The 22,632-nt window shown below is 46.2% G+C and overlaps 1 protein-coding gene across 4 annotated transcripts in view; it reads right to left on the reverse strand.

Annotated features, from left to right (window-relative positions):
* SRGAP2 (SLIT-ROBO Rho GTPase activating protein 2) overlaps positions 1-22,632 on the reverse strand; it is a 108,047-nt gene continuing 85,415 nt past the window's right edge. For 3 of the 4 annotated variants that reach the window (XM_027659783.1, XM_027659781.1, XM_027659782.1), the window contains exons 17-23: positions 21,697-21,802; positions 20,675-20,899; positions 17,054-17,133; positions 12,773-12,953; positions 11,974-12,120; positions 9,547-9,874; positions 1-6,143 (exon numbers count right to left, since the gene is read on the reverse strand). In XM_027659783.1, the coding sequence (XP_027515584.1) occupies positions 5,760-6,143; positions 9,547-9,874; positions 11,974-12,120; positions 12,773-12,953; positions 17,054-17,133; positions 20,675-20,899; positions 21,697-21,802 (1,451 nt within the window). In that variant the 3' untranslated portion in view covers positions 1-5,759. Of the gene's footprint in view, positions 6,144-9,546; positions 9,875-10,212; positions 10,788-11,973; positions 12,121-12,772; positions 12,954-17,053; positions 17,134-20,674; positions 20,900-21,696; positions 21,803-22,632 lie in introns of those variants that run through there. The other variant, XM_027659785.1, reaches the window with a different exon arrangement.

The following is a 22,632-nucleotide window of genomic DNA, read 5'->3' on the forward strand; positions in this document are numbered from 1 at the left end:
TCAGTGTTTCCACCATACCCAAAACATTTATTTCTCCAAAACTATTGCTAATGACAATGGATACATTTTGTTGCCCCAGTATGGACTGAACATTTCCAACACATCGACTCCTAATACTGTACAATACTGTACCAAAAGGGGGAGGGGGGGGGGGGAAAAAAAAAAGAAGGCTGTACCTCCATATTGTACAGAGTTCTATATACAAAGTACAATTTTACACAGTTTAATATATACACCGTATATATATTGGTGTAGAAGACATGAAACAATGGAAACTGTTTTAGCAAGAACATTCCATCCCACCATTAAACAACTGCTGTCGACAACCCCAAACCCAACGCACCGTACGAGCCACCACAGGACCGAGGTTCAGACAGAAAACACACATTTCTAGACTTTGCAACCCCACTTTCCCAACGTTACAGCAGAACCACATCACTGCGATCCCTTAAAATCAGAGATGGTTTTCAGCAACTGCCCCCGCTTTGGCTACATAGAGCTGGTCTTTTTGAAGAACCTGCTGCTCACAAGTATTGCTCCAGCAGTTTGGCACACTCACGAGTCCAGTCCTTTGGACTTGGCTTATTCACATCTCAGGGCTCTGCCTGGAGAAAAGGCTGGTGAAGTCCACCTCAGGAGTAAGGTTACTACAGTGCCTTGAAAAGGACGGGTCCATCTGCAATTTCCACTGCAAACTGCTAAATATTTACCCTGTATGAAGCTTGGTAGATCAAGTATTAGTACAGCAGGGAGCTGCCCTCCCTCTCCACCTTTGCCTCTTTTTGGCCCATCGTTGAAAAGCAACGCTTTTGTCCCAAACTACGTCATAGGAAGCACAAAATAGAACAGGAAAAAAAAAACCAAAACCAAACCAACCAACCAAACCTGACATTTTCCAGGCCTTGAACTGCTGTTTTGGCATCTCGAGAGCCACCAAAATAGATGGTTTGTTCCTAGAACCGAGCCTGGAAAAGAATCCATCTGCCTTCAGGCGGCGGCGGCAGAGCCTGGAACCGCTTGTGCGTGACACAGCCGGGGCCATCCCGGCCCCACAGGCACAAGGCAGAGGGTCAAGTATTTGTATTTTCATTTTTTTTTTTCAAGTACCAGGTTGTCACACGGACACAGAGACACGCAGAGAGCTGATCTGGAAAGAGCTCAGACCCCAAAGTTCAGTCCATGAAGTGCTCGGTGTTTTCCCAGAGCTGGTGCTGGGAACATCCCTGTGGGGAACAAACAACGTTCCCCATGAGAGAGAGAACATCCTTTTCTTCTACCAGGCCACTAAAGAAATAGCTTTATGTCTCCAACTGCATTTGAGGGGCGTTAGCCAAGGCCAGATAAACCCACAACAGGGCCTGTTATTTTTGTGAAAGCTAAAAATCTCAAAATAAATAAATCCCCATCTTCTTAAACTCGTTTTCGGCCCAAGACAGGCTCCTAAAGTGAGGGAAATGCCCCAGTGCTCCTGTGTTTCTTTGTTTTTGAAAGCAGTTTTCCTCGCTTGTGGTTCACAGGTCAGCAAGTAAATATTTATGCTTAGGAGCACATCCCTGCACAGTCAGGGCTTGATCCTGCCAGGCACAGGTATCCCCTCCCCTAGCCACCAAACCAGTGCCACACTCCAAGGGACAGGGGCACATCCTTCAACTCCCACCTGTCCTCGTGGATGTGTAGGACTGGGGCCAGAGCCTCTTACTGATTCCAACTGTCTCAAATGGGGATTTTTAGGGATTTTCCCCTCATTATTGTTGCCTTAGTAACAAACTACACCCCACTGAGACCACCATCTCATTTCAAGTGTTCCCTCAGCGTGGATTCCACCAGCAATGGAGCATTTCCACCCTACCTGGTCCACAGGTCTGGAAAGGATCTGAAGTGCTAATAACTAGAGACATCGATTTCTGCAGAAGAACATCTCTCAAAAGCCCAATAAATCCCCAAATCTATACAAGGTTCAACTGAATTTGAGGTTTTTGACACACAGAAGAAGAGAAATAAGGCAGCAAACTCCATCTGCAATGAACTTCTCTCGTCCCAGTATTGCTGGAGCTCTTCCAAGTGCGCCGGGTCACCCCTTGTACCAAGTGCAAGGTGGGGGAACTACAACAGATGGAATTTCTTGCCAAACTGAAGCGTTTCGATTCGGTAAATAAATTTATGAGAACTCGGTTATCTTAACCTACTTTTGTGCAAGAACAATCTTGCCTTAAAAAAAAAAAAAAAAAAAAGAAAAATCATTTTTAAAAAAAAAAAAAATCAACAAAAAAACTCCCAAACCCAACACATGAGGTATTCAGCACAGGAAACCCAAAGACTCCTTTCGAACAGGTATCAAAATACAGACATATACAACGATTTTTTTTTTCTGCTGTCACAGTGCACTCTAATTATTTACTCATTTTCATTGCAATAGAATATCCAGTACAGATAAAGTGAGAGAGTTTGATTGTGTCCCACTGCTTTGACAAGAAGGACAAATTTACAATTTATCAACTGCAAGCCTTTGGATGCCCTTGAGAGGCAGAAATTTAGCACTGGTTAAAGCACACTGCTCCATTCCCAACTAGGGAAATAAGCCAGAAAAGGTTCGAGCTTCAGAAACTATTCAGATCACCTAAAACTGTGTTTTACTTCAAAAGTTTTTGCTTTGGATTATTTCAATCCAACACCCGATGAACAAGGTCCCCGTTGTTCATCCCGAGCACTATCGAACAGACAGACGTTATTCCAGTTATCCAACACTTCTTGTCTTTATATTTGACACGAACATTACATAAAAAAGTCATGGAAAAGAGAATTCCTACGGAAGAGCTAATATTTCTTCGGAATATGAAGATATGAAGAGATGTTGGCACCTCCCCAAGCAAACCACTGCGTCGTCCTTGCCCACCCTACGCCGGTCTCTTCTTCCGTGGGGAGCGGCGCCGACTTTCCCAGTCCCTCCTTCCCACCTCTCCAGCAGCAACTGGGCATTAAACCCTTGTGGCAAACCTTCTCTTGGCCTTGTGTGTTCACAGAGTGAAGCAGGCAAGGTGAAATCCTCCTTTCCTTGGTTGTGATTTTGTTGTTCAATTCCCCCGCGTGTGAGTTTTTTGCCGGCCGGGTAGACCCGGAGCACGAGGGAGAGGAAGGATGACCTTCAGCCTGTCATATTGCTTGCTGTAAATGTTAAGTGTCAATCACAGTGCACACCAGAATTCCAGTTGAGTTGCTCCATATACAGGTTATCCTGCCAAGCACATTCCCCTTGGCAGCAGGATTGTCCCAGAGCTGTGGATGCTAGAGAAGCACAGTAATTCAGATACAGACAGTTGCTGTTACAGTAACCTGAAGTCTTTTTTTTTTTGTTGTTGTCATTTAAATCTCCTAATTTCACACTTCAGACCTGGAAGATAGAAAAGAGCATCTCCTCCAATGTGCTGTGCGTGGCTGGACACTTATTCTTAGAAACATGAACGCTAGGCATAAAAATAGAAAGAAAATAAGGCATTACAAATGAGTTGAAGTCGATTTACAGAGATCCTGCTCCTGACACAGATTAACTTTGGTCGTTTACGACCAAAAAAAGAAAACAAAACCAAAAAAATTCCTACTTAAAAGGAAATGCCAGCAAGTTCTGCCTGAGCAAAAAATTACAAGTCTAATTAATTCTATTTTTCCCCAAAAGAACAAGTGATTCCTTGGTGGTAGAAGTCCATCAGAACCTGAGAGCAAAGGTCGCCGGTCGCGCCGTTGGGATCTTCCGTGAGGTCCAGTGACAGTCACACACGTACCATGGGCCTTCCCCAGGGAAAGCTGAGGAGAAATGGGTAACAAAGAGTGTTCTCACTGAAATCTTTCCAGTGTTCCACAATTTTCTTAATTTAGGGCACAGAGGAAGTTGGTGTTTTGAAAAGCCATCATTAATATGGATTGATTGCTCCTGCAGAGAGGGGGGGGGTGTGCGTGTGGGGACGGGCAGGGACACAGGAAAACCCTGCTTCAATTTTCCAAGTAACATCCTAAATTAACGAGAAAAAAAACATTTCAGCAACCCTTCTTAGAAAAGCACGTTTTGTGTCTTCTTTTTTAATTACTAAGTGCCAATTAAACCGACATCGCAGTCACGAGGAACCCACAAACTGGAAAGAAACTCAGCTAAATGGGCGAGAAAAATGACTTTTCTTATCTCGCCCTTGCCTGAATTTATCTGATGAACACATAAGATGTGCAGCTTGTTTTAACATCCCAGAAAAGTTTAGGAACAAGGAGAACCAGGGTCAGCCAGGACTGTGAATCTTCCTTAGCGCTGCAAGTGGCACATGCCTTTGTTGGGGTTTTTTGTTTGTTTTTGTTTTTTTTAATTATTATTATTATTAAATTAAATAACCGTGAGCGTTGTGGAGAATTCCCAGAGGAGTACAAAAGAGTCCTTGCAGCCTGCGGGCAGCTGGAGCGTTTGCTGCCTACAGATAAATACAAATACTACGAATCCATTCACATGTCCGAGTCCTAGGGAGGAGCCACGCCAAGGGACACGCGGGGAAGCCACTCCAGGAGCCACGTGTGCTGTCACATCACTGTCCCCAGCGGCGTTTCCTGCCCTGCTCTATAAGAGCAGAGATCCCTAAATCGAGTCACAGCGGTCCGGGCCACCGACCGAAGCGTTTGCAACCAGAAAGAGGGAGAAGGTAGGAAGCTTGAGAACTTCGGATCGAAGTTTTGGGGTTTTTTTACAGTGCTTGTCACTGGGATTTTGGTGAGGATCCATCCTGATGTGTGATCAGACCGAGGATGTGTGCGTTTGGAAGTGGGCTCCCATCAGGGGACGCTTTGAGTTTTCCAAATGAACTTGTTTTTTACATTCAGTCTCCCGAGAGCACACACCACATCAGAGCCCAGGGGCTGGAAGTCACGCTGAAACAATAAAGCTGTTTTTAAATACGGGAGGGCAAAGGGGGGAAAACCAGCTCGATTGTCCATAAGCAACAACTGGGCTCTTTGTTATGCTCCTAAACCTCAGGAGCACGTTTGTTTATATTTGCACAGACACACATTACGTAGAACTCCACAAAAATCTAAGAGTGTTCCAGAGTAAACTATTTTTTCATGACAAGTGTCAACTAAAGCATGAGGCTGGATGGCCAAGGGCTTTGGCCCCGGGGAGGGGGAAGGAAGGGGGAGCAAACAAACAAAACCAGAGGATGTGATGGAAGTCGAGACAGACCCTTAAACCACCGTGGCACCGGTGGGCGACAGAATAATAATAATAATAATAATGCACAAGAAACAGGCATGTCCAAGCTCCACGTAACCAGTGGCACCAAAACATGCAAGAGACTAAAATCTATCCTATTGTTTCCCTGTGATAAATGAAACACAGAATATTATAAGTCACTACACCAGTATCCAAAAACAGGATGCCACCGAGTGTTTCTTTCAGTGGCCAAACACTTGGACGAGGCATCAACCAGAAACCAAGATCCAACTCATCCCTCCTGTGTGTGTTTTCCTGCTCAGCTTCACAGTGACCCGACTCCGGATTTCCCCGAGCGTGGCAGGAACCGCTTTGCCCCACACACATCAGCGATGTGGGGACGTGGGACGAGGTTGTCACCGCTCAGTTCGCTCCCGGGAAGAGCGAGCGGCAGTTTCACAACTAAACCTTCAGTTCAGAAAAAAAAAAAATCACTTAAATAGGAATTTTAACGTCTTTTTAACAGAGTCTCTCCATCCGAAGCGTTAAGAGCCGTCTCCGTGGAGCAGCACCGAGTTCATCACACAGTACAGGACTTGTCAGGGGGCTGCTGGGACGCGGAGGAGGCCACGCCGGGGCTCGTGGCGTTGGTTTTGGGGAAAACGGCGGGTTTTGGGCGGGTGGCCGGAGGTTTGACCTGCGTGGCCATTTTGACGGACTTGACGGGCCGGAAGGTGCACGGAATGTCCCCGGCCGTGCTGGCACTGCGCTGGAAGGGCGGCTCAGAGTCCTTGAGGAGCTGGGTGTGCAGAGGGCTGGAGGGTTCCGAGGTGGGGGCCACCACGGGGGACGTTTTCAAGGGCTCCAGGGTGTCCAGGACAACGTCCGGCGTGTGCTTGACGCTGCTCTGCCTCTCCAGCTCCCGCAGCTCGTTCAGAGCAGAGTTCATTGTGGCTTCAATGTCCTGCAAACGCAGAGGAGAAACCCAGTGAGTAGAGCCCAGACACAGAAATACTGATATATATATAAATAAATACATAAATATATAAAATATATATATACATAAATATATAAAAATATGTATAAATATATGTTATATAAATATAAAATTATAGATAGAAATATATAAATGCAAATATATAGATATATAAATGCAGATGAAGATATAAAATATAGATATAAATATATAAATACTAATATAGATATAAATATATAAATACAAATATAAAATATATAAATACCAATATAGATATAAATATATACATACAAATATAAATATATACAAACAAATATATAAATACAAATATATATAAAACATAGATATAAATATATAAATACAGATAAAATATACAGAGATATAAATATGTCTCTATATATCTATATTACATATAGATATATATTACATATAGATATATATGTAATATATCTATATATATAGATATATCTATATATATATAAATATAGATAGATATAGATATCTATATTAGATACAGATATATAGAGACATCTATATGTAATCTAGATATATTATTATATAAAAATAAATATTAACTACAATATACCACACAGAATAAATATATAATAAATGATAAATACTACAGAGAATGTATAATAATAATTATATAGTATAAAATATATCTATATAAATATATAATATATAGCTATATCAATAGATATAAATATATAAATACTTATAGATTCATAATATATATTATATATAAATATGTATGTGTATATAGATATTAAAAAGTATATAAATATATAAATATATAAATATATAAGTATATATATATATATAAGACTTTGAGAATGACATATTTTTTTCCAGTCTGTGAACATCAACACTCAAATTGACCCTGGGTGAAGGACCCTGAGGTGTCAGAGTGAAACCTGTGCCCAACTGTTCAGCATCAAATCCTGCAGTCAATAAGCACTAATTTTTTTCCAGCGAGAGGGAGGAAAACAATTGCCAGAACTGCCTCGATGCTGATCTGGTCCTTTACTGCTCCTTGGGTTTTAAAGATGAACAAAATCCCCAAATGCAGCAATGAATAGAAACCCAATGGAATCAAACTATTAACACCCACTCTGGCACTTTATTTGGCACAGGAGATTCAGGAGAGTAAATTCCTGAAGGGTTGATGGTTTTGACACTGGCTGATGGGTCACACACTGAATGTTGAAACCCTCCTGTGCTCCTGCAGCCTCACTGCTTTTCCTGCTGTCTGAGCTGTTCCCAGAAAGGTATTTCACAGCACTCAACATTTGAGCATTTTAGAACACGCAGAAGATACCAGAAACATGTCTAGAAATTCAAGCTGGCACTTCTCCTTCCTCTTGTAAAATATCACAGTTATTAACAAATAAATATAAAGAGAATTTTGAGATATAAATAAATATGGGGGGTTTGTCTCAGCTGGAGCAGGACCTACACTGGTGAACCCAGCAGTGCACAGAATTCCCTGGGGAGCAGGAGAGCTCAGCCCTGCTCTGACTCACACTTTGGCCACAGCTTTTCAGCTTCCTCCCGAGGTTTTTCAGGGGGTGGGGAAGGTAAATCAGTCAAGGAATGGTGGAATAAAGCAGAGACAGTAATCTGACACCTCCCAGTCTGTCCTGAGGCCAGGCAGATTTTAGTTATGTGTTTGGGGGAATATGTAAGATGCACAAGGGTTATTAGATGGTGTCTGAAAAGATGTCACAGGGCAGAGAGAAACACTGATTTAACACTGATTTTTTTCTCCCTCCTCTTTTTTATTTGCTTTCCCTTCCTCGTTCCTTTTTCTCCCCAGACTCTTCTCCAGTGAAACAATGGAGTGTATGTTCTGGCTGGGAGAGGAGATCCTAATTGATAAAACAAAGAATCTGATTTATATCAACCAAAGCCTTGGAAGGACAGGGAAATATGATATACATATACAGTGTACATATACAGTGTGTATATGTATATATGATATACATATACAGTGTATATAATATACAGCAGGAGCTGTATATTATAATTCCACTGTAACAAATGGGCTAAAGACACTCATAACAGCAAAATACAACCTTCCATCAGAACACCCATCGGGTTTTAATTTGGGTTTATTTATTATTTGGAGCTGCTGTTTTGTCAATAAAAATTACGTTTAATTTCCACATGTTTTCCCCTCCTTAGAAACCTCCAGAGTCCTGAACCAGGCAGAGCAGTCAGGTCTCCCAGGGCTGGCTTTGTAATCCGAGCCTGGAGCATTCCTTGGCTTTAGACAGATGCATCCATCCCATACTGCAAACAGTTGGTACGGGCAACATGCAAGTGCAGGCACATCCACCAGGGCAGATCCTTCATGGAAGAGGGAAATTCGTAACATTTACATCTTTTGCAGCCTGCCCTTCACTTCAAGGCACTTGCCTGAATAAACAGCTCGTGAAAAGCAGCAGGATTATGTTCAAAGTTGGTTTCTGAAGCCTGTGAGCACATAAAGATGCCACTGGAGCACTGAAGGAGTCAGCAGCCTGCTTTTATTTTGGCTGTGCTGCTCCATGTGCTTCCAATGTCTCACCACAGGCAAGTCTGCACAACTGACAGGAGAATGTTAAGTCGACACTAAATACTTCGCTTTTCTCGGGGTCTTGGAGTTGTGATTGTTTAATTCCTTGCTGACAGCTTTGAAATCTGTGTCACTTTCTGAAATGGACGCTTTTTATTGTTGAAATTAAATTCTGAATAATGATCAGGGCCAAGTTTTTACGGAGGAAGGACCTGACTGTTTATATTCCCTCATGAAAGCAGCCTCAGTGCTTTGCACAAAGCAAGGATGAAAGGGTGGACTCAAGCTGTGTTGTAAGTTAATATTACATTGAGAGAATCATGGGGTAGTTGGGGTTGGAAGGGACTTCTGGAGATCACCCAGTCCAACACCCCTGCCAAGGGAGGGTCACCTGGAGCAGGTGACACAGGAACACATCCAGGTGTGTTTGGAATGTCTCCAGAGAGAGAGACTCCACACCCTCCCTGGGCAGCTGTTCCAGGGCTCTGCCACCTCCATGGAAAGAAGTTCTTCCTCAAGTTGAGGTGGAAGTTGTTGTGTTTTAGTTTATGGCTGTGGCTCTTTGTCCTGTCACTGGGCACCACTGAACAGAGTCTGGCACCATCCTCTGATACCCCTTGGAGATATCTGTAAGGATTGACGAGATCCCCTCTCAGTTTTCTCTTCTCCAGACCAACCAGGCCCAGCTCCTGCAGCCCCTCACCATCAGAGAGATGGTCCCTCCCCCAGAAGGGAACGGACACGAGATTAAATCAGACTTCTCATTAAAACACCTCATTAAAACATCCTTCAAATTTCTGAGCCAAGCCTTCAGGGCAAAACCCTCCTCCTTACCTGTGCAATGACCTCGGGGTCCATGGGCCGGTGGTTGTTGAAGCTCTTGGACCTCCCTGCTGTGACAGTTTTCCGGATCTGGGGGCTGTCGATCCTGTTCTTCAGCGACGAGTGTCGGCTGATGGAATTGAGGCTGCCGTGGCCACTGATGGAGCATTTATCTGGCACCTCCTTGGGAAGACTTTGGCTCATAATGGGCTGAGATGAGGGTCTGGAACCGGCTATGGCTCCGGGGGAGGCTGGTTCTGCCAGTGAACTACCTAGTCCATGGCTGTCACTTTGACGGAAGGCTCTTCTGATGCTGCCTGACTCTGGTTTCTTTCTTTGCCTTCAGTCACAAAAGCAAAACAAGTCAATACAAGCAGGTACAAACAACCAGCTGTCATTTTTTTGAAGATATCCCCCCAAAAAACAACACAGAGGACAATGGGAAGAGACATAAAAAGATAACCCAGATTACAGACACGCCCAGGATTTTAGGAGTGGTTGCGATACAGTGAAATTATAAATCGTTCCAGTTCAACACTTCTAACAACGAGGCTGAGTTCTGGCAGCTGTGCACGTTCAGAGCAAAACCAGAAAGCTTGGATGGAACGTGATTAACTTGGTCAAGAGGAAAAGAATCTGTATTTGAAGACAAAAAAAACCCTCTGTGCCTTCAACAGGTTTTGATGATGTGTTTTTATTACATTCGAAGAGCAGAGCTACAATTTTTGACTGGAGGACACAGTATAAGTCTACTAAGCTCCTGGCCCAAGGCATCAAGTTATTATTTTCAGAGATCAGCAAGCAAAGAACCCCAGTTTGGGGTTAATGATCATTTCCAATATTTGCTGGTGGTAAGAGGTGGTTCTTTTTCATGGCTCTGGCAGGACCACAAGGCACTTTTCTATGCAGGGCTACAGATAAACCAAAAGATGATGGCAAATGGATGAACTGCTCCAAAGAATTTAGTTTCTACCCCAGCACCTTGCGGTCTGACAGCACGATTCCTCTCAAATCATAGGAAGGCCAATGCAGCAGAATACTTTATGCCATAGGTCTGAAGCTTGGCATCCATTATACAGGGAAGGATCCATTTATATATAGCACCAGCCCCATGAATAACTGCAAGAAAGTGTTAACTCCAGTAGGATTTTGGCATCCAAATAATAATTCAGTGGGTGGCACAACTGTCATTGCGAAACCATCTGATTTAATTTTGCTCAAGTCTGTTCACACATAGGTCAGAAGATTCATTCCTAAAGAAAAAACAACAAAATGAGTCTTATGCTACTGTTGCTAAATATCAGGTTCCCTAGTAAAGGGAAAAAAAAAAAACTGGAGTGGACATTACCCAGGCTTCTTAAAAATACTACACACAACACTACCAAAGCCAGCAGATGGTGAAGCTCCAACATAGGTCTGTTATTACACAAATCTCTCCATAACTGGCAGAATGGCTACTTCAGTGGCTCAGACAATAAATATCATAAAAGAAAGCCCAGATCCCAAGCTGATGCAGATTAACATGGCTTCAAAGATATCAGTGGAGCTCTGCTGAATCCCATAACTAAGGACCAGGCCCTCTAGGCCATAGGCAGGTCCAAACCTTTTAAAAGGATGCATTTCTGTTAATGCCTTTATAGACTACATTCTGTTAAATTAACTGACTATCCCCTCCCATCAAACTGTAATTATCACATAATACCTTCACTGCACAATAGAGATGTGGGGGTTTTAATGCTAAGGAAATAATCAGAAAGATAAGTCTGCTCCAGAAAAATGAAATAACAGATCATGAAATTTAGTCTGTTACTGGCTTGATTTTTTTCAGCTTTTTTACTATGTTGAGTGTTGGCTAAGGCAACAATTTCTGGTAGAGAAAGTAAGGTTAGAGCAACAGGGGGTTGTGCTGTTCCACTGCAAGCATATGGTTAGTAACCTGAGGTGAGAAGTGCTGGAGAAACTAGAGAGTGTTACAGGCAATGCCAGATGGTGGGACTTCAGGAATGGCATTTATCACAAAATGGGACACCAGTTTCTGAAGGAATTGTCCTCCCACCCCATCAAACAAAACTTGTTAAATGTGGACAAGACACGACAGATCACGGAACGTAACAACGAATGGGGACGCACGATACGAGATCTCATTCCACCATTCCCCTCCCTTCCTCTGCTTAGCTCGTAAAATAGGGCATATTTGGGAAAACAGGAACAGATGGCACCTTGGGGATAGGGAAGAGCAGCCAGTGGGGTTTTAAATGAGCATTGGCCACACTGGTGACAGAGCTCGGGCAGCAAAACGTGAGTGGGTTAGAAGAGGGGGAAGCAGAGAAGAATGGTGGCAGTGCTGGTTAATGAACCTTTGTCAGGGAAGGAAGCATTTCACTGGGCTCATCACCAAGCTCTTTACAGTTCAGGAAAACAATGCAAGGCTGTTCTTACTTGTTGATGTTTGCAAGGTAAATATCTGCGACGTGCCCCCCGCTCGGGCAGCTGGCACCAGCTCTGGCTGTCACTTTTTCTTCTGGTGGCTCAGAGTTTATTTCTATTTCAGACTTCGGGCTGGACCTTTCTGAGATTCCATCCTCACTAGGAAGGAGGAGGGAAGCACATCACAACCAGAACAGGACCAACAGCACTGAATTTCAAATGCAGCACTGTGCATGAAAACACACACATGGGACAGCAGCACAGTGCTGGTGTCTTTCTCTTAAGAATCATTAGATATCTTTCAAATCATAGAATGGTTTTCTGGAAGGGATCTTCAAGATTATCCAGTTCCACCATCCCTGTCATGGGCAGGGACACCTTCCACTAGCCCAGGTTGCTCCAAGGCCCGTCCAACCTGGCCTTGGACACTTCCAGGGATGGAGCAGCCACAGCTTTTCTGGGCAACCTGTGCCAGGGCCTCCCCACCCTCCCAGGGAAGAATTTTCTCCTGATATCCAACCTAAACCTGCCCTCCTGCAGTTTAAGGCCATTCCCCCTTGAAAAATCCCCCTCCAGCCTGAGAGCCCGACTCCTGTGAGCAACCTGCAGATCCCAGCTCTGCATCTTTCACAGGCACCAGAACCACTCTGACACCTCCACACCCACGGGCACCGACACCTCCCCGAGCTCTGCTCGCTCCCCTTCCCTCAGGGGAGGCCGAAGGAGGAACTGCCCCCACATGGTGCCAACACCTTGGCACAAACACTCCCCTCCACACCCGAGTTTTTGGCAAGGCCAGGGTGTCACATACGTGTCCTGGACGACGATGTACTGGTGGGGGATGAGGCCGTCGATCCCGTTGTGCCGTCCCTCCCACCAGTCGTCCGAGGCCCGCTGGTAGAGCAGGAGGGAGGCTCCTTTTTTGAATGACAGCTCTCGTGCTGTCCTGCCAAGGTAGTCAAACTTTGCTATTGCTTCTATGGGCTCACACTCTAAGGAGACAGAAGGGAATAAACAATAATTCACTAAACATTTGGGCTTATGAAGTATTCAGCTGTTTAAACTCGTAGGCGAGAGCATGAAGAGGATGAAGTGTTGCTGCTCAAGGCTGCAGCGTTTTGAAGCAGCAAAATTCAGAGGGGAACTCCCCTGCAACTCGTGGACTTTGCACTTTTAGCATTTGCCTAATCTCTGCATTCATGTTTTCCAAGTCATAAACCCGCTCACAGTGATTCAAGCCTACAATGGAAGTGGCAATGGCAAAATTAGTGTCTCCTTGAACCAAAAAGCATTTCAAAGCTGGGTAGCAACCAGGTGTGTTCTAGACAACAATCTGCCTATGGCACCCTTCCTTCAAGGCAGCTAAACTGAACCTCCCAGGCAGGCAGGAGTTGTTATTAGCATTTGGGGAGGAAACATCCTCTCATTCCAAGCTGCTTCAGAAATAAAGGGTCTATTCAGGGGGAAATCTCTGCTGCCTGTGAGGTTCACCTGACCCAGGAGACCGGATTCTGGCACCGTGGGAGGCCGTGCTATTCATCCAACTGTCATGGAAGCTCAGGAAAACATCCAGGGCCTCCACTGCTGTGCTTTGTGCAGTGATGGGGAGGCTGAGCTGCTTCCCAGCTCCGTCCAGCTGGGATGCTCCGTGTCCGCCGAGCACGGAGGGATCACGCCTGGAGCTGCCCAACTTGCTCCAAACCTGCCTGCAAAGCTCACACAAGAGCTCCAGCCATGCCCTGTCTGCAACCAGCCACTAATCCAGGTCCCTGCAGGACTCTGATATTATACAGAGGGACAATAAGGGCATTTAGACACTCAGGAAGATCAATATGAAATTCATGTGGATTAATTGTTAAGACTTCGAAAAATCTGACACTGGTTGAGTCTAAATATATATTAAGCCAGCTCCCAATTCTAGGCAGGAATCAGGGGAATGGGGATGAGCTCAACCACACAGCCCCAGTGGACTTGCTTCATTACTCTAAAGGAGCTTTAACACAGCCAAGCAGTCCATGGAAATTGAGTTCTTTCCTGGAGAAAAAGATTTGTGCTTCCTCTTCCCGGACAAGGAAGGATCTGCTATTCCATACAGAGCTCTCCCCTGCATCACAGGAAGCTTCTACAGTGCAAGAGCCAGCCAAATAACACTGGAAGGCTAAACATGAGCCACAGCTTTCACAGTTATTTCTTGGGAGAGCAGATGCTCAAGAATTGGGTCTCCATGGCTGCTCACAGGCAGGCAAGGCTTGATAAAATAAATGGTGAATATGTGGCTGAACCTCATCAACCAAGCTGAGGGAGCAGAGCAGAGCAGAAGCATCTCATCCCAAAAAGCCCCACCAGCACCTGAGTTACCCAGCACAAAGTGACCAAGGGCTGAGGGCAAAGGGCAACAGGATCTCTCAGATCCACCCCCCAACAATAATTCCTCCACTACTGAACCCAACAGCTCGGAATTCTCCCAACCACACATTTCAGGTAAGCCTGTGGGTCAGCCTCACACAAAATCCCATTATCAGTCCTCAGCAACCAGGCAGGGATTTGGAAGGGTGGGAAAAGCCTGGCCCACGTTGGCAGCTCTCAACTCCAAAGCACGTGGTGAGCCATGTTTGGCTCCTTCTTTCCTCTTGCTTGTTTTGCCTCTGGAGCCAGTTTCTTCCTGACACTAAAAACTCCAATTATGCTGCTTTCTGGTGTCCCCCTGCATTTAGGAAAGGGATGGGAGTGTGGTTTGGTACATTCCATCTGTTTCATTAGGAAGTGTTTATTGTTCCAGATGAGAGCGGCACTCAGGTTTCTTATGTTTCCAATTTGCTTTTTAGGACTCTGGCTCTTCTCCAGAGAACTGATTTTAGACTTTAATTTCCAGTAGCTTTTTTCCTACTACACTTTCAGACAAGAAAGCTGTGTGAATAAAGAGCAATAAGGCTAAGCCAAACAATTCCCCCTGCCAGCCTGAGAGCCTGGGCAGGAAAGCAGCAGATTCGAATGTTTCCACTCATATATGTAATTTAACAAACATATAATCTGCTTGTTTTTCAGCATTTCTGACCTCTTATACCTGTCTCAAACCAGAGTGTCCTCTCACTAGTACAGTGAGGCTGCAGAACAGCTTGGATGCTCTTCAAAACACATCTTCTTCCCCCCCATCCCAAAATTCCTTCCTTCAGTGAGGGTGGCTGGGGTGACAGCTCTGCTTTGGGAAGATTAGTGCCAGGCTCACAAAAGAGCTTAAGAAGCAAGTGTGCTAAAGAATCTAAAGCCTGAAAGAGGGAGAAAAACCCAGGAACATCCATCCCAGAGTCCTGGTGCTGTACCTGCACTGTTGACAGGTATGAGCAAGGTGTGACTCTGCACAGCTCAGTTAGGACATGAGATTCCTCACTTAACCAGACCCTGCAGCTCCCTCAAAGAGATACAGCCCCAGCTCCCTCCTCTGCTTCAGTGCCAAAGGCTCCCTCCCAAATGCTTCCTATGGAATATTCCATGTAGGATGCAGAACTCCATCCAAAACACCTCCCAGTTTTACCTTGCTCGGGGGCCCCACGCGATCGAGTTCCAGAGGCTGCAGAACAGTGTCCTTCTCTCATCTCTAACAGCTCATTTCTCACTATTGTCCCCCCTTCGGTCACAGAAGAGACCTAAAAATCCCCTCCAGAAACAGCCCCAGTGCCCACCCCAGTGTGGGAGCCTGCAGGCTTCAGCCCCAGGCTCTATGCAGATGTGGGATGAGTTGGCCTGTCCTTCCTCACAGCTATTAAACTGTTCTTTCTTAGATACAAACTCCAAAAGGACACATTTTCATGCATTTTTAAGAGCTAACACTTGTCAGACAGAACACTCTGTTCAAGACAGAGAGCGAGCTCATGTTTCATTCCCACAGGCTTTGTGCTCCCTCCCAACAACCTTGGTGAGGAATCACTGTGCCAGTGCTTGACCGTGCTGAGGGAGAACTGATTTCCCAGCATTTCTAAACATCCTTTACTTCACCACTGGTGTGTGAACACCAGAGAATCCCAGGATCCACTTAGGTTGGAAAAGACCTTTAAGATCATCGAGCCATGAAACCAGTGGGAGCCCAGGGATGCCTTGGGAAGGGTTTGTTAGGCAACTGCTGAAGCAGAGAGGCAGCACAGGAGCACCTGGCAGGGCTACTGAGCAAATTCCTGACCGGCTCAAAAAAGGATGACACCTGATTTTAAGGGAATGGTAACTACTTCCCACCTTTACAACTGAGGTCACAAGTAAAACCATCACAGAACTCACTCAGGCAATTGCAAAGGGTCTAAATGCAAGAACAAAATCATAACTCTGTGCTGATTGGGTCAGTCTGCTCTCTGTGCTGCTCAGTATTCCAGGCATCATTGTTTCACACCAGTAATTTAATCTTTCCTCTGCTCTGGATGGGGCTCACAGGATGTTCCCTGTCGCAGGAGGAGGCTTGGGAAGTATCAACAACAGACACTCACAACTGCAGTGTCACCTTCTCCTTAGGAGATACTGTGAAATTCTCTCTTCTTTTCACTGATCAGACCAGAAATGTCACAGAGGTCCCCAAGGAAACCCAAAAATTATCAATGAGAGAGGTCCCCAGGACCCCTTACCCTAAAAACTGGTTGTGAGTGGAAGACAAACAGGTTTTGACTTTGTTTTGCTCCCTTCCTTACAGTAGAACCACTGGGGCTCAGAGCACTCACAACCCCCCTGCCACAGCTCCCAAAAGGGGAATGCCTAGTGCAGGCAGAGGGAGTGGGAGAGCATGATGGAACACATCCAGCCTTTGGTTCTGTGCTTCCACTCTGACTTCCAAATCCAAACCTGGAGTGTGCCCAGGCCTTCTGCTAAGAAGAGACAACCCCTGAGAAGAAGGGATGCTTTCAAAACACTCAGGTAACTTCTACAGCTCCCTGTGATCCTTCACCTTTTTACTTCTTGGCACCAAATGCTGCATTGGATGTTTCAAGTGACTGTTCTGATTCAAACCCCACTTCAGAGCTGACTTTAAACTTCAATTCCAAGGCACTTCCCACCCTGCCTCCCCCAGGGCTGGCTGCACCAGTTAACCCAGCAGCTCAGAGGCTTTGCATACCATCATCACTGGTGTGGTGCTCGGCCGTGACGTCCTGCACCGAGTCTTCTGTGGAGGCTCTCTCTCCATGGGGACTCTCACTGCAACAGAAGGACACAGGGACAGTGCTTTAGACTGATGGAAACTGAGTTTCCTCATCACAACCATCAGATATAAGTGGGAACATCCATGTGGGAAGCCAACATTTAGGCTCCACTGCGACGCTCTGCGGTTCATCTGCATGTGCTGAAGTCAGTGTGTCTGAAAATCAAGCTGAATTCTTATTTGATCAACCAACCCAGACATCCAGGTTACCCTTCTTGTGTGCTGTCAGCAGTCCAACTTCAGCTCTTACAACCTGGACCTCTGGAGAGGCTGAGCAGTCAGACAGCAGGGGAAAGCTGGGTCCAGCTCCTCTCTGCCATGCCAGGATTATTCCCTCAGCTCTGTTCTCCACTGCTCTAATTAGCTCATTAGATGGCTGATGAGAAAGCTGCCACTTCCTGGGGGAAATCATTTCTCGATTCATAATGATATTTCCAGGCCTGTGTTTGTCATCTCCCTCCATCCCTTTTATCACCATTTTAAATCGTTCCATTCATTTCACCGAACAACTCCCGTGGCCTGATTAATTGCCTGTAAATAAAGATTCCAGAGCACCTAAACCACCAAGAGGACTCATTTATGTTTGGCAAGAAGAAAAGCTTTGGAAGGATCAATAGACAACAAGTGGCAACCAAAGGTTATGTTTTTGTAAGAAGCTGCACGAGCAGTTCCCTCTGGACAGGAGCAGAAAGGAAGCTGGAAGAGGATCCATTGCCTCTCCCAAGCAGTTCTGTGGAGCTGCTGCCAGCTGGCAGCCCTGCCTGCCTGCCCTGCCTGCTCCTCTCAGGAGGAAAAAAAGGGATAAAAAAAAATAGTGCTTGCTCTTCATCTTACCAGACTCTGTTGCTAAAGAAAACTCGCTTGCTGCCCTCTTACAATGTAACTCCTAAAAGGTGAGTTTTAATTCTCCTCACAGAGGAATAGCTTCATCCCTCATTTTGGTCTTGCTATGGTTAAAATAAGTGACCTTGGATGTACAGTGCTCTCCCCCCTGGCAATCTCCCTTCTGCACTCTTTTAAGAAGAGGAGAAAAACAGAAAAAGGAGAAGGGGTGAAGTGTTTGAGTAATTCTGGTGTCTCGTTATGCTTAATCCACAGGACACCAAGCTGTCCAACATCTCCTGAGCCAGCACCTCTGGAATCAACCTTTCCCATCCTTTGCAAAGCCTCTGTGCTACTTCATAAAGTTTAGAGAAGAATCTGCAGCCAAATGGAGGCCCCAGGAGGAAGGAAGGCAGCACTGAGGGCTAAGGTTTCACACAGACTCTGAAGTCATGTCGCACACAGCTCCAAACGCTGCACAAAGGCCACGTGCCTCCTCCTATCCATGCCTCCAGCAGCATTTTCCACCAAAAAACCCCATCCTTACTGCTGGCTCTGAGGTGTGAGCCCTGGAATGCTGCAGTAGGAAGCACTGGGCTGCTGGGTTTCACCCTGAGGGCTCCAAAAGTGAGAGCAATAAATGCTGGCAGAGGAACACTGTGAGAGTTGAGTCACTTGGGGCAGTGGAGGGGCAGCAACAATCTCTGCTCCCTGTGAGCAGGGACAGGACTTGGAGCTGTGTCAGGGCAGGGTCAGGTTGGATCTCAGGGAAAGGTTCTTCCCCCAGAGGGTGGTTGGCACTGACCAGGCTCCCCAGGGCAGTGGGCACAGCACCAAGGCTGCCAGAGCTCCAGGAGGGTTTGGACAACACTCTCAGGCACAAGGTGGGATTTTGGGGTGTCCTGTGCAGGGCCAGGGGTTGGACTGGATGATCCCTGTGGGTCCCTCCCAACTCAGGATACTCCATGATTCATCCACACTCTATCTCCTTCTCTGCCATTCCCACGGCCTCACTTGTGGGTCTCCTGGACTCTCCCTGAGCAGTCTCAGACAGACAGACAGACAGATGCATCACAGGCTTGGCTCACAGGCAGGATTTCAAAGCTGATGACAAACTCTGAACCTTGCCCTACCCTGCTCTGCCCAGGGGAAGCTGTTGCACAGCTCTGCCAACTCCAGGCGAGGGTGCAGGTCTGGAGCCCAGAGCAGGGGCCGTGGTGCTGAGCCCCAGCAATTCCACACCAAAACACCTTCTGGGAGCTCCCAGAGGGCTTGACCCACGAAGTGGCACCAGGATACCCCAGCCAGAGCAGGAATCAGCTGAACCCCAAGGATTCCCTCTGCTGCCTGCAGGGTGAGGAGCCCACGGGCAACAAGGAACAACTCTGGAAATACCAGGACTATGAGAAAGCTGGAATGGGAACCAGATGCTTCTTCCTGGCTTTCAGCAGCCTCCCCTGCTTGCTTCTCCCCTTTCTCTGCTTAACAGGGTCCCAGGTCAGGGTGCTTAGGAAGGGCAAGGAAGGAAAACCAAATGCTTTCCTAAAGCTGATATCACCTTCCAGGCCGTTGTGCCTCCCCCACACTCCTGTGCAGTGACACCCAAACTGAGGGCACTCAACACTGCACAGGTTTATTCCCTCCTGTCAAAGTTGATGTGTTTCCCCAAGGTCATAAATATTACTAAGTTGGGTTGTTTTTTTTTCCCCCCTTACAATTCTTTCACATGTAACATCAGCTAAAAGCATCAGAGCGAAGGGTAAAATTAAAGAGAATTTCCAAAAGGTTTTGGCAAGTCTTCTGCACACAGCAGTTAGTTGAGAGGAGCCTCTCCTTGCCACACGTACAAGGAGTGAGCTGATAGCTACAGCTACTCTGAAACAAGCCAGGGGAACAAGGCTTGCTCTGTCACCACAGTGACTTCATTAAAAAAATGTATTTATTTTAGCACACGAAAATAATCATTTGCATTCCTGGGGCATCGAAGGAGAGAAGGAGCCGGGGCAAGGGGGGGGGAGAAGCAGGACACAATTTAACATTCCTCATCTTCAGAGGGAGAGATCAGCTTGGCCAGTAGGAAAGAAAACACCTCCTTTCCTTCCCCCACTCCCCAACCTTCCACCCCAGATGACAGGAGCCGCTCTGCCTGAATTGCTTCCAGATGTGGCTCCAGACTGAACGCATGGCCGGGCCTCTGGAGCTTTTGGGCTGCATGGAAATGGTGATTTTGCATTCCTGCCTCTCTCCTCCCCCACCAAGCAGCGCTGCCCTGAAAATTATACCAGTGCCACAGCCTTCGAGGTTCAGCTGCCAGCGACCCCTGGGTCTGCAGCAAAGGCAGAAAGGAAAGGCAAAAGCAGGAGGAAAAAAAAAAGAAAAAAGAAAGGGGAAAAACCAAAAAACAGCTAAAAAAGAGATTGATTTTGGCAGCTACCAAACCAGAATAGCCAAGAAAATCCCTACACAACCTTGCCCTTCAAGATAAGTGAGCTGGGTTTGACAACTGAATAGCTACTTTATACCAGCTTATTCCTTTTGAGTCGATGGCTCTCCAGAGATACCAGAGCCATCTTCTCTTCCATAAAACAGATTTTTGAAAGGCTGGGCCAGATGCTCCAATCCTGAATTAGAGAAGGCAGAACTCATGACTGTAACATGCTAATCCACAGATAAACATCCACCCATTCATCTCCTCCTCAGTGGTACCCATCATACCAGTAATCCTCTGTGCTTCCACCTCTGCTATAGACTGGACCCTCCAGCTCCCTTGGGCCTGGGAAGATGTTCTCATGTTGGATGATGATGGTTTTGATCAATTCATTGACATGAGCCTGGCAAGAGACCTGGTCGTGGCCTTCAGGCACTGACATCAGCGTTGGCCCAAAGCAAATGGCTAAATTGTAGGGATCCATCATGTTTTCTTCACTGAACTGAGATAAACTGCAAAAAAAAACACAAGTGGGAAGGAGGGTAAACAGCAAACATCATCATCATCATCCTCATCCTCCTCTGCTGCAGAACACACAGCTGAGCTCAGAAGGTTTGCTTTGGGCTTTCTGCTCTCTAAAGCTGATGAGCTTTAGCTGATTCAGGGACATGAATGCCCTGGATCCAGGTAAAAAATGAGATACTGATGGCATTTACAGAGAAATTAAATAGAAACCACAAGGGAGCTTGAAAGCTCAAGACTATGTGAAAAGGACTGAGTGCTGACTTTATAAGGGGAGCACATTAATCTCTGTCTTTATTCCTTTATTATTGCTGTTCTGAGCCCCAACACTCAATACCAGAGCTACAGATCCCCTCTGCCATGGATGTAAATGGAAAGAGAGCAGGTTCAGATTGGATATTCAGAAGAAATTCTTCCCTGGGAGGGTGGGGAGGCCCTGGCACAGGTTGCTCTGAGAAGCTGTGGCTGCCCCATCCCTGGAAGTGTCCAAGGCCAGGTTGGACAGGGCTTAGAGCAACCTGGGCTAGTGGAAGGTGTCCCTGCCTGTGGCTTTAAGGTCCCCTCCAACCCAAACCATTCTGTGATTCCATGATCTTGAGTCCCCATCCCTGGAGGGATTTAAAAGCCATGGGGATGTGACCCTTGGGGACACGGGTCAGTGATGGCCTTGGCAGTGCCAAGGGGGAATGGTTGGACTCCACAACCTTTAAGGTCTTCTATAACCTCAATGGTTCTGTGTTTACAGCATGTCCTGCAGCAGAGCCCTGGTGCTCCCAAGGACACTCACTGATTGAGGAATGCAAAGAGGTATCTCATCACAATCAGGGTGGTCTTCGGCAGGTTCAGCAGCACCTTCCGGACGTGCAGAGCTCTCTCCTGTAAATTATCCATTGCTGAAAGGAAGAAAGAGCACCAGAGTCATCATCCCACCAAACCCACCACCTGCCACTGGGTCCAGTGCACTGTGATGGCTCCCTTGGGCAGCAGAGCAGCAGCAGGAGGAAGGAATTTTGCCCATTTTTCGGGATGCTCCAGCGCTGCCTGGCACGGGAATGCAAAGGCTGCAGAACCTGCTGGCAAAGCCTTTGACAGTGAATGTCCCTGAACACGTGAAACTTCACTGCAAGTTCCTTCCCAGCGTGGGAGCTCTGGATGTCATCTGTTCCAATAGTTCTGGCACAATGGTTCCTTCAAGTCTTTGCTTAGAAAGGTGGGTGTTTTAAAAAAGAAACTGTGTAACGCTCAAAAGGAAAATTAACATAGTTAAAGGGTGAGGCAAAAAGGCTCTGTGTGCAGCAGCCTGCTGAGAAATAAGTGGGCAGCATAAATCATCTGAGAAGGGAGAAGTTATTTGGAAGCGGATTTTACTTTTCCCCCATAATGTGAACTCAACTCCGCAAATGCATTTGTCAGGAGCAGAGAACCACGAGCCATTTCAGCAGCAGTTATCTTCTGCTCCACTTCAAAGGCTGCCACCACAAGGGCCATTCCTCTGCTTGGACAATAGAATCATTCTTCAGTTTTCTGGAGGACATGGCAAGGGCCAGGCCGTTTCAGATGAGGTTGTTTCACAGAGGAAAAACCACAAACAACTCTCTGCCTACCAGAACCACCTTTAGAAACCACCAAAGATGTTAAAAGCTCGGCTGTGACTGCCCTGATGATTGATATTCTCTAACAGGAGTCAGAAGATGGTCCCTCGTGGTTACAAAGCTAAAAGGAA

The sequence above is a fragment of the Corapipo altera genome, unplaced genomic scaffold (genome assembly GCF_003945725.1).
Source record: "Corapipo altera isolate COAL_440 unplaced genomic scaffold, ASM394572v1 77b, whole genome shotgun sequence".
Classification (NCBI taxonomy): Eukaryota; Metazoa; Chordata; class Aves; order Passeriformes; family Pipridae; genus Corapipo; species Corapipo altera.